At 41.1% G+C, this 12,868-nt stretch overlaps 1 protein-coding gene across 4 annotated transcripts in view; it reads right to left on the bottom strand.

The window, feature by feature from the left end:
* Nucleotides 1–8,009: 8,009 nt before the first annotated feature.
* The window catches only part of DICER1 (dicer 1, ribonuclease III), a 93,124-nt gene continuing 88,265 nt past the window's right edge, over nt 8,010–12,868 (bottom strand). For all 4 annotated transcript variants that reach the window (XM_074996565.1, XM_074996564.1, XM_074996563.1 and 1 more), the window contains one exon: nt 8,010–12,755. In XM_074996565.1, coding sequence (XP_074852666.1) covers nt 12,590–12,755 — 166 coding nt within the window. In that variant the 3' untranslated portion in view covers nt 8,010–12,589. The remainder of the gene's footprint in view (nt 12,756–12,868) is intronic.

Genomic DNA, 12,868 nt, shown 5'->3' with positions numbered 1-12,868 from the left:
CAGCCCTTCTTGAATACATGAAAAGAATTGTTTATGAACAGAGTAAGGCTGTCTCAGTCCAACCCACGAGGAAATGTGACAAGTAAAATCAGACAGTATACAGAAACGTTTTAACTTCTCTCTTCTTTGAAAACTATGGAAATCTGTGTAAAAATTTGAGAGTTTTTGTGGTGAAATAAAAGCAAAAAATTATGGCCCTGGGTTTTGGAATAAGTTTATTTGGTATCTTATTTTAAATATACTCCCAAAAAGCCAAATTCTCTGACATGCAATTAATATCTGCAGAACAATGTCTTCATGATTTTTAATATTCATAATATTGCATTTAAACACACATTTTCACCAAACTATTTGATTGCTGTAGTCTAAATACTCTTCTTCTGGTCAGAGTATAAATGCCTATCAAAATCCAGTGACCAAATACTCAGCTCCTGAGTTCTGCTTCTTTAAAATGCAGGCTTTAAAGAATAAATCTGAAACCAACTTTCAGACCCCTTCATTCTACAGTACTTTCAGTTACCTTGTTATATATGAGGTTGACCTCAAACAATTCAGCCATTGACTAAGATTTCAAAAGCCAATTATAGTGCATAGGAGTCCAATATGAAATATTACTCAGCTATCACATAATTCACATTTTGTGTGAAAAACCAAGATGCACTGCATAGCAAATACCTGCAGCAATTCACTGGATTTACAACCACGTTGCTATATTAAACATACAGTATGAAAATCACCAATTGTGTTGAGTATCTTGTGCAATAGCACCTTCTACCCCAAAACACTTTCAAAGTCACACATGAGGGATCTAGTTCATTCGTCATGGAATCCAATCACCATGGGGTATAATATGTGCTTTAACAGTATTTCACCCATGGTGCTGCTCTCACACCCAACACTGCACTAACAGAGCCGAGTCACAGTACACAGCAGGCACACATACTGGCAGATTAGAGGGTTGGTTTAGGACAAGGAAAGAACAAAATTATATCCAAGAATCAAGAGCACCACATAATATAAGTAAGCCACATGACAGGCAAGGAAGGTGTGTCATCAAGTTAACTGGGGCATATGTTAAGTCCGTGCCTGGAAAGCCACCATTAGCAAGGCTTCTAGGAAGCCCCAACCACTAATTCTGCTCTCGTTGGCTGTAAACCCTGAGAGAAGATAGCAGCACACACACACACACACACACTCTCTCTCTCTCTCTCTCTCTCTCACAGCAAGGGTGACATCTCCCTGGAGTATGGCAGTCCAAGCTCCCTCAGGGAGTTAGGGCTTATGACTACATATCAGATCCTGGATGATGTCTAACAAATTTATGAGGGTGTCAGGGAATGAGCTTTGGTGAGATACGACTCACTTCCTCAGCTGCTGAAGAGAAAACAGAAAACGAAGGGATACAGAGATGGGAGTGTGACGTCAGTGCTAATAAACTCAGCACGGATGTGGCTCATCTCCAACAGAACTGAGAAGGTGGGAGAAACCTGAATGGGAAATTACCTATTGTAATGTGAGCACCACTCCAGGTGTCTGTTCAGTCCTTGGTTCATGGTGTCAGACTTGCATGTGAGGAAGTGAGGTGCATCTCAGGAAACGTTATGTCCTAACACCCTAAAAAACGTGTTCATTTTTGAAGTGCCACAGACTCCTTGTATTTTTTGCTGAAACAGACTAACACAGCTACCTTTTTGAAACCTGTATTATCTTTGGCATTCTAGCTCCCAGACAAATGAACAGAGCCTGCAATGCCCATTGTCACCACACAGGGTCTCCCAAAATCCTAAAATGTGCTGTTAATTGCATCTGGGGAGAAGCCAGCCTGAAGAATTTAGAACTAGTAGTATAGCAGCAGAGATGTACTGAACAGAAATCTGGGGAAAAGATAGCTGAGCCCATAGTTCAATTGCCCAAAATAACCCAGTGACAATGGTAGGAGTGTCTAGATGTATGATCAGGTCACCGATCTCATTAGAAGTTGCCCATCAGTGTTGTTTCACATGCTGTTGACAAGCTTTCCTGTGGCGAGTTATGATTTTAGTCACTGTCCCCATTCCACTTCTCCGTACTTATGTTTATGAAAGCCAAAATAACCCCAAGTCAACACTGAACCTTCAGTCTGACCTCTCTTCAGAGCTGCTCAGAACCTCTCTGATTTCTTAGCAAAGTCAAGCTCTTCTTTAAGTTCAGGTATCTGATTTAGCTCATAAGAGAATCAACCTCCCAATAGGGAACTTTAGATTGTTCCACTCTGTCATCATCGTCATCATCATTATCCACCATGGGCTCAGCACCTGTTGGTATCTGAGGCTTCTCTCACTGTTTCCTTCCATCTTTCCCTGTCCAGTGCAGAGTGGCTTAGTTTCTGTAGACTAGCTCTGCACCAATCTACTATATCATCTACCCATTCTCTGTGGGGTCTGCCTCTCCTAATTGAACCATCCACTGTATTGAATACCAGGGTCTTGATTTTTCGTTTGATGCTCATTCTGCATCTATGCCTGAATAGCTGTAATTTCCATTGTATAACCTTCTGCAGTATGCCACCCTGTCCAAACAGTTACATTTCAGATAGATCTGGATCAGCTGAGCTTACCTCCATCAGGCAGCTGAAATGACAAGCAGCAGTTATGGCTCATTTGAGCCAAATAATTTTGCTGTGCTGCAGGTCAGGTAGCTTGCTGCAGACAGCGACTTAGGATACAGCTCACATGGTAAAGGGTGCTGGGTCTATGTGCCACTAAAGGTTAACACTCACTCACCATGAGTACAGTTCTCTGGGGACTTTAAACTGGTTAATGGAAAAGACCATTAATGTAGTCTGCTCCTGCTGTAAGGCCTGAGTCCCTTCTCTTTAGTAAGCAGCAGCAGCCTAGGCTAAGATGTGATGGTTACTCACCTGTGCAGTAACGGAGGTTCTTGGAGATGAGTGTCCCCCCAGTATTCTATCCAGACATTGGTGCGTCCCTGTGCCTTTGCATGGAAATTTTCAGAGCAACGACCCTCTGGGTCCTGTGTAGATGTGGGGCTGGTCTTGCAACCCCCTCCCTCTGTTTAAAGAGCCGCATGCAGGACCTGGAGCCTTCAGCTCCCTCTCTACTGTGGAGCTGTTGAACTCCAAAGTAGAAGAGAGGAGGGTGGGTGGTGGAGCACTCACCTGGAAGAACCCCAGGTACTATACAGGTCAGAAACCTGCATTTCTTCATGGAAATATCCACAGAGGCCCCACTTGAGGTGGCTGAGGTGCAGTGTCCCATGCCAGCAAATCCCATCTAGGTCCCCGAGCCACAGGAGTCTGTGGAGCAGCAGAGCGTTCGGTGCACGGACCACCTGCAGGGGGAGGACATGAGCAGCCGTGAGGGGTGTGCAGCGTGTGCCCCCCCCCCCGAGCTGCCCCCAGGCTCCCCCCTTCCCTGGGCCTCCTTACCTCCATGACGACAGCCCCAACGGTGGCCTTGCCCACACCGAACTGCTGTCCTATGGATTGGTAGTTGTCTGGAGTGGCCAGTTTCCAGACAGCGATGCTGACCCATTTCTTGACAGTGAGGGCATGTCGCATGGGGGTGTCCTGGTGTCACAGGGCAGGGGTGATCCACTGGCAGAGCTCAAGGAGTGTCTGCTCGCTCATCCAGAAATTCCAGAGCCAGGAGTTGTCATCCCACTCCTCGGGGACTAGGTGATCCCAGCACTGTGTGCTGGTGGGGTACCTCCATAGCTGGTAGCGTGCCTGGTGGTGTGTGTGGGGGGGGTGTCTGGGAGGGCCCCATGATGGTCTGGGGCGGCTCCTTCATCCCCTGAGGAGGAGAGCTTGTCTTCCAGGAAGTGCTGGACAGCCTCCTGTGCAGCGCCAAGCAGGGCAGCCCGTGCCTCGGAGATGGCCCTGAGGGCTTCTGCTGCAGCTGGGGGTCCATGCTGCATGCACGGGGTCTGCAACCTGTTGTCGGCTCTGTGGGCCTCATGCTGTGCAGGCCGTGTGTGTCTGGGAGGGACCCTTTAAAGGAGTGGCTTGCTGTTGCCCTGGAAGGGCTAGTCCACCCTGTGTGCAGGCTTTCCTAGCCTCCTTATTCTGATCAGGGCTGCTTTCGTGCATAGACGCACCCCTGCGGGGCCCATTTCAATGTAGCGCTTTCCTACGTTGACGGCACCAGCCCTGGAGGATGTATGGATGCTACACATCAAAATAGCTTATATCAATTTTGCTATGTTGAAATAAGCTATTTCGACACAGCATCCCACTGTAGATATAGCTCTTGTGTAGAAGCAGAGTAGGTGGAAAGGTGCAAGCCCAGTATGGATGCCAGTCGAGAAGGGAATCTTCCATGAGTGCTTGCCTAGACCCACTCTAGAACCAAACATCATGCATTTCTTGTTCATGGCCGTGGCAAAGAGGCTTATGGGTGGCTGGCCCATATGCAGAGGGAGAGTGTGATGGGTGTGTTCATGCCTCCTGCACAGACCGCCTCACCCCTTCCCCACTCTGCCCCCACCCTCCCTGCAAAGGATCACTTCTAAGCAGAGAATAAACATGGTGTGGGGGTGTGGCTGAGGAGTTGAATACCACGAACTTTTAGCCCTGAAGCAGATGAACTACAACCCTCATTTACTCCTTTAATCGCCAGGATTTTCATGAATATTTTCCCACCTTTGCAGTCCCACTGGTGAGAGCACAGCTGGAAAGGGGCAGACAAAGTTTTGTACAGAGCAGCTCTCCTTCAACACCTGTCCACCTGTGAGCAAGCTCATACAGATGAGTTCACCATGAAGTCGCAGTGGACAGAGACAATCAGGACAGCACGGGTGATAAGATTTTCTTTATGAAGGAGTCTAGATGCCACAGGACTACACTCAGCCCTTGTTCTATGAGCACAATTGGTTCCCAACTGTCTGCTCATAGGCAAACTCGTAAGAGGGACACTAAATTACCATTAAACACGTTAAAGTCTCTGATTGGTTCCTAGCACTCCTAACTGGGGGAAGGAGCAGCAGCATGGGGCCCTGCTTTTGAAAGGTAAACGAACATTGGGTTTGTGCAGGAGGGGGGGTTGGAGAGGGTTAAAGGCTGGGGGCAGAGAGCTGCGTGAATAGTGCTGATTTTAGAAATCAAGGCAGATGGGGAAGTCCTGGCTGATGGTGAAATCAGTAGTTTTGCCACCCACTCCAATGCAAGCAGGATTTCACCCATATAACTTAAGAGTTAATGACCTAAGAAAATGGAAGAACATAGTTTGGGGGAGTGGGGATGCCAAAGGTATAAGAGAACCAAAGCTTGTAGGTTAATATTGTAAGCAGGTGGCCAACGACAAACATCTCCTGCTACGTGTCCTACAGAGATATGAATTTATCAACCAGGCACCACTGAAGTTGGACAAAATTCCATGCGACTTCAATGGGCCCAGGATTTCACACCCAGAGCACGAGCACTTGTATAAAAGCCATATTCTTCAGGGGAACATGCACAGCCACTTTAAGATTATTTAAACTTTAAGAAATGCAGCAGTCTGAGGGGTGATCTTGTTTGCTCTTCATATAACTCAGTACTTCTGACTTGATTAAAAGGAATCCATGAAATTCCTCCATGAGCTATAAACAGACCGAGAATTGGAAATGGTTTGACGCAAAGTGAACCAAATGCAGAAGTGAACCAAATAAAGGAATTATTCTCGCCAGATAAGTGCTGGCTGTGACCTTGAGTTATCTGATTTCCGATTCACCTAGCAAGAATTACACAGACACTTTTCCTGCCCAGTTCTCATTCCCCAGTGATTTTCAACCTTTAGCAACATATGCTGTCACAGTTCCAAGGCAACTGAACCTTGACCCCTTTGAGGTCCCCTGTAGATCCCACGCAGGCCTCTTAGCTTTCTCAGGGCAATGACTTGCTCCTGTTCCTCTCCCTCAGATCAGGTTTAGGCTGAAATCCCCTTCTTAAATTCTTGGTGCTTATCCCAGCAGGTCAGACTCTAGTGCCTCCTATTCTGCATTCTCCTAGGAGCTAGGGCAGCGAGCAGCCAGCTTTCAAAATACTAGTATTTAGGCCTAAAGCACTACGGAGAATGCATAAAACAAAACAAGCCATATTCACATGCTTAGCTTACCAGGTAGCAGAGATCCAGCTTTGAAAGCCTTCAATGCTTGCAGCGTAACTTTGCCCTCTTGGTTAAAGTCTCCTGTCAGAGGAGTGGCAATATGTGCTACTATAAATGGCAGGGAATTGCCAGTTAAGTGCCCCCACAGAACCCATGAAGGGGACAGAAGTACACCTGCAGCAGAACTCTCAGACCATTTGCCTTTTTCCTGAAATGCCCTTTTTAAAATGTGGCACCTGGAATTTATTTTCATATGAAGGGTTTTAAAAATACATATAAGCAAGGGCTCAGCTGGGAGTCCCTCCAGTGACTTCAGTGGGAATTGGATTGGGTCCTAAAGGCTCAGGAAGTTACTTTTTGAGTTAGCAGTAAGATAATGATCTCAAACTGCAGCATTAGTAATTGGTTTCAAGTAAAAATCACAATGGCTATGTCTACACTAGCACCCCCCTTCGAAAGGGGGATGCTAATGAGACACTTTGGGGTACACTAATGAGGCGCTGCAATGAATATGTAGCACCTCATTAGCATAAAAGCAGCCATGGCACTTGAAAAATGCCACTCGCGCTCATGCTTGGCTCGTCTATATGGGATCCTTTTCAAAAAGATCCCGCACACTTTGAAATCCCCTTACTCCTCTTTGGTTGTGGGCGGGGAAAGGACCTTGTGTAGACAAGCCACACACGATCAAAAGCAGCACTTTGGAAGTGCCGTGTCCCCCATTATGCTAATGAGGTGCTGCATATTCTTTGCAGCGCCTCATTAGCATATCCCCAAGTGTCTCATTAGCATCCCCCTTTCGAAAGGGGGATGCTAGTGTAGACACAGCCAATGTAAGGTAAGGGGAAGACAGAATACTGAGAAGGAAATCAGACTATATGAAAGGCCACTGGATTGCCTCTCTCCAAGACTGTTGTATTGCTTGAATTTTATAGTAAGCAGGAACACATTTAGCTATGGGTCAATTAAAAATGAATCACATATTGGAATGCCTTATTATACCATAAATGTCCTCATGTAAAAGGGTGAGGGAATATTTCTGAAACACTTCTGGTGGGATGCGCCATGTTGATGGAAGAGCACCTTGAGAGCAAAGAGTGCAACAAAGTCTTAGGCGATGTGTCTCCACTTTGCTGATCTTGAAGTGGGAATAGAGATGAGGTTGCTGCATGCTCTGGAGCAAGATTCACTTTATTGCCACAGAACAAAATCACAAGTAGATGGACTCTCTCAGAGGAGAAAGGAAAAATGTTGGAGCCACATTGACATTACGAGTTTCTTTATACTCTGTAGTTTAGGGAGGAGGAGGAGGACTGGAAATTGCCAGTTGCTGACGCCAAGAGGCGGATCAAACTGCGGAGTTTTCTAGAAGGGAAGAGCACGCTGATTGGTGACTGATAAGTTTCTCTTCCCTCTAACTCTGCAACTAGTGAATAAACCCAACTAGTCTGTTTTCAGTATCCCAGATGAGTGAGATGCCAAAAGAACCACCACAAATGGGGGAAAAAAATGTGTCAATATATTTCTATTAGCACAGGCTTACAAATTTGTTTCTTCAAAATATGGGTCCAAGTTGTACACCATCTGTGCAGACAGACCTTTGTGCATACAGCATGTCCCACTGACTTCAAGGGGGCTTTGTGCAAATCTAATTGTGGCTTTAGGGCTGTTATTTCACACCTGAGTAGAGACATATATATTAGGGGTTTTAAATAATTATGAAGAAACCTTGAGAAATTTTTCTGACTGTCCACCAGCAGAATGAGTGGAACAGTGCACAAACATCACTTCCTATTATTTAAAGACAGCTAAGTTATATAGATTCAAACTTAAAAGTAACAACAGTTAGATTAATATTTCCTGAACAGCTCAGTCTAATTAAACTAAAGAAAGACAACACAAAGTGAACAGACCATAACTTTATTGGAGATATAATCAGCTACAATTGTTACAAAAAAACTATTAAAGGTAATTGTGATCCATAAGGTGCAGGCTGCAAATTTCTGCAGCATGATTACAGTATGAATGAATTTACATTTTATGTCCCTTAAAGACAGCTGCAGCATGTGATGGTTTATTGTTCAAATTTTATTATTCATTCTACTTGATTTTAACCATCTTTTATGTCACGCTATTTACAATAAGAACACCTGCAATTCCCAGTTCTTGTCCACAAACATTTTTTTCTATATAACTTGCTGCTGCAGTGTATTGTGAGTCATCTACAAAGCAATTTAGATAGTCTGTGGTCACTATCCAAATTAAAGCGGGGAGAATTCTAAAGGATTTTTTGGGTAAAGTTTATATATTTTTAAAGTTACCTTTGAAAAGAAGTTAATTTTAACTGCTAGTGGAGTATACAACAATGACCTCTACTTATATTTGCCAACATAATTTTGATGGAGCTACAGCTGATATTTAGGTCACACTTTGGGTGGTAAACTGCAGTTCTATATTTTTAAACAAAGTGTAAAAAGAAATCCATTTTAACTTCTTGAAAATTAAAGTGGTTGAAAAATATGAATATATCAATAATCAAGTACTAAAAGTCAAAATCCTTGTCATTGGACTCATAACAGATCCACTGATTTTCAATGAGACTGTTCAAGTGGGAAAAAATAGTAAATGGGATGTGACCAAATACAGACAAGTGTAACATCACAGTAAATTACATAGGAATTTGTCATCTTCAGCTTCATAAGTGCTGCTAAGACTATGATCCAAAGCCTTTTCTCTTTTATACACATAAGCATACATCTCCCAGATGACTATTTTTAAGCACAAGGACAGGAAACACTCAGACATGAACAATTATTGGCATATCCTCAACTGATGGAAATGGAAATGATTCTAAGCCTCAGTGGTACCACACCAATTTACATCAACGAAGGATCTAGTCCTGTCTCTAATAGGCTTTGTGTTATACTCTGAACTGGTACTTGCATTGGTTTGAATTCTTGTCAAATTCTGTACTCTATGGTCACAGCATCGTTTCATGTAATGAGACTGAAAAACAGTAAGTTTTTAAAGATAAATGTTAGCAGCATGAAACTGAATAAACATTTCAAAAGTCACTCGGGATCCCTCAATGTCCAGAAAAAGGGAAGATTTTAGTTAAATTTGATCAAATTGCTGGGGGCTGGTCTACAAAAACTATGTGCACATATTGGTTTGTTCAGAGATCATTCTAATATTAATTACTTCACGTAACAGTAAAAATGACATATTAAAAACAATAGCTTTAAAATACAATCAAGATTCTCATAACTTGTCTTTGTTGTATTTTCATACACAGTAAAAATGCCACAGACGTTACAAATGACCTATATAAGTTGTGCAAGTAAATGACACATTGCAGGCATTATAATTATCTTTTTCAAATTCAGTAAATCAAAACAGCAGCAAGGCCAGACCACATTTTTCCTCTCTGTACGTATATTTTTTCCTTGAAATGAGGTAAAGCATGGTACCAAGTGCAATGCTTATTTGTGCTACATGAATAGAACAGCGCAAAAAAAGCCATAAAAATAAAAACGCAGCATAGTTAGGAGGACTGATTAAAGTACAGTATAATAGAACTAATACCAAAAACAAGGTTCATGCCAACTAACCCCCACACTATTTATGAGGAGTATGTGTGGTTGCTTTTGAAGATGGGTTGCAACAGTCCACTTACACTTGTGCTTACAGCGTTGCCAAGTGATTTCTATCCCAACCTTCAAATGATCAGATTTAGGTCTTTAATAGCTTACACTGTCCAATATCACAATCACATCAACTGAAGAGTGAAACACATAGTTGTGCAGCATGGAAACAAAGAAGATTTTTCTATCCCGAAGGATATGAAACATTTCAATGAGGTCACACTGGAAAAGAGTTACGGCATTTCAAAACACATCAGCAGCAGAAACTACTTTATAGTCAGCCACTACACATTTCCTGTTTCCAATTCATAAGCTTTATATAGTAACAAGGGGATCATTCACCACTGCTGAAATACAGAGCATAATACTGCATTCAGTTTATTTTGTTTACATCAAACACTTGGTAGCAAAAGTTTGGTTTTTCTATACTATATATATATATTTTTTTTTAACCTGCTAACAGATTTTCCTCCAAATCATGAGAATCATCACGTTCAGATATCCATGAAAGAAACCTATTTCTTCAACTGTTCACAGAGCACCCCGCTGCTTTTACTGCATAGAATGCATTGTAATAGAATTAACATTTTAGTCTTTTTCAGCCTTAGGGGTGGTGTGACTTAGTTTAAAAACTGACACTTGAGTCAAGTGCCATAGAATTTTCAAAGTAGCGATAAAGCACTTTACATTAGCATGTTGCAGAATCCTGACTTCAGGCTGGAAGAAACTGTTACCAGTAAATTTTTAATGGTGTGGGGGGTCATAATTTACTCAAAGTTTTCATTTGTTTTCGTAAAATAAATTTAAATATATTTCAAGACTTTCCGGTTTTAAACATCCCATGACACTCTTTGTCCCTCATTAACGACTGAAGAACAAAAACAATGCATTGTATTTTTAAAAATAGCATTTGTATTATAGTATCAATACCAGGAATTTGTTTCCAGATTTCAGTAAGAATTGTTTTAATATTAAAAAAACTTTAGGTACAAAAGCTAATTAAAATTTCTGTATTTCAGAGAAGCTTAATGGCCATCCCTTGCACTAAGACTTATTTTTTTCTATTTTCTAGAAAGCTAGAGCTGACAGGGTTTGGTTTTTTGCTGTTATTTAGTGTGTGTGTGTGTATGGATGGGAGCTGGGTGTTCAACACAGGAAATACAGTATTTATTTGTAATTTAAACACATAAAACAGCACCAAGTTCAGATCAATGTGCTGGAAAACATTAAAACACCTTGCTCAGCTTTCTCAAACTTCAAGCATAATTAACAGGGCAAACTTGCAGCAAACCTCTGCTGATATTGGTGGGAGTGCAAGACTGACCCACAGCTTTTTAAAAAAGGTAAAATTAAGAGGTATTATAGTTACAGTGCAAAAAAATTAAAATTTCAAGCATAATATATAAACATAGCACCAAAAACAAAAACAAAACAGAAAACAATGCATGCAAAAAAGAAAAAGAACAGAAGAGAACTGAGGTATTTAAGTGAAGAGTGCCTACAACAAACTACTTAAAAGAAACACAGGCAAAGCCTAAAAATGTATGATTTTTTCCCCCCCAGATAGACTGAAAAACTACAAGCTGGTTTCTCTAAATTAAGGACCTAAATCACAGATTTATCAAAATTACGGCAGTTTATCTCAAACATCAGCTTTCATGGCATTTAACAGCACAGCTTTGGTAAGTGAAATATGCACACAACTCTGTGAAAAGTACAGTAAGAAATTTATGTGGCAATATTAAGTGAAAAGGTGCTCTATTTTTAAATAAGTAGCCAATCGATTATAAAATCTGCAGCATATTTTAGGTGTGATATGTCTAAGATTATTTTGTTAGAGCAACAGTCTGCACTGTGCAATTATCCACTACTACTTGTTTCCAAGTGTTGTAACTATCTAGTTTGCAGGTTTGTGTAAAACTGGAATTTTAGCCAAACACCATTTTGTTTGTGGTATCAAAAAAATCTTGAGACTAACCACCTCCTCTGAACTGTTAAAAATAACCTCATTACATATACATGACTACAATTTCTATTATAATCCTGTAGTAAGTTAAGTCACAGCTATACTAATGTGTGGTACTGTAAATATAGAGCTGTATCATCATAAAATGCATAATAAAAATGAAGGGAATGTAAAACAAGTTTGTTCCAAAAAGATTAGAAATTAAAGATTATTAATGAGGGTTTATTTATGTTTAAGGCAAGAACCTTTTTATGCAAGACTATGTGGCATCAGGAAGTTGAAATTTATTTCTACCAATATGCCAGCCATTTCAACTAAAAACCTGTCCCTAACAAATAAGTGCAATAATGACTGAGAATGTCATCTTGATGCAGAGATGACTCTGGGAGAGTGGGGTGAGGTGGAGGGGACAATACTGGCACACTTATTTTCTCATATACCAAATCATCTTGTACAGTTGTTTATAAACTGCTTTATGACTGGCACTAGTGCACAGATTGAGGAATTTCAAGATAACATGATAAATCTAGCATCTGCATTAGGCGTTAAGATCCCTGGCCTTCTAACACTAAGCAAAGCTGTACTGACAATAAAATAAACCAATAAAACCCTGACAACAATTATTTTGAACACTAGCTAAATGTCATTATTAAAGCACTCTTGTGATTAAACAAAGCAGAAGAAGTGAGAAAGAAGACAAGATTGTGTTTGCGCAAGAAACTATAACTACAATTAGTTCCAAAATTTTATACACATTAAATGTTTTGTTAGCTATTCTGCTATCAAACGAACTTTAAATTCTGTCTTCAATTTGCTCCTCTCAACATTAACTTTAAAAAAATTGTGTGGATTTTAATTTTTTTTTTTTTTTTTTTTTTTTTTTAAGAGGCGTCTCAGCTGTTTGGGACCTGAGGTTGGTTTGCTTTGAGGCTTCGTAGTGCTCTTCTTGCTGCTGCAGATTTGGCAATCCTATAGCTTCTCCCAACACCTTTAAACTTTCCTTTCCCTACAACTTCTACTGTTACTCTGACCTTTCCATCATAAGTTCTTTCTGCAGGACTGCAAAAAAACAAAAACATACACGCATTAGAAGCAAAAGGTAGGACAAAAGACTTCATATGGTCTTTCTATGGATACATATATAAAAATAAAACCTATTAAATATTTATATT

This window comes from Carettochelys insculpta, chromosome 6 (assembly GCF_033958435.1).
Source record: "Carettochelys insculpta isolate YL-2023 chromosome 6, ASM3395843v1, whole genome shotgun sequence".
NCBI classification, from domain to species: Eukaryota; Metazoa; Chordata; order Testudines; family Carettochelyidae; genus Carettochelys; species Carettochelys insculpta.
This window is presented reverse-complemented; position numbering and strand designations above follow the sequence as displayed.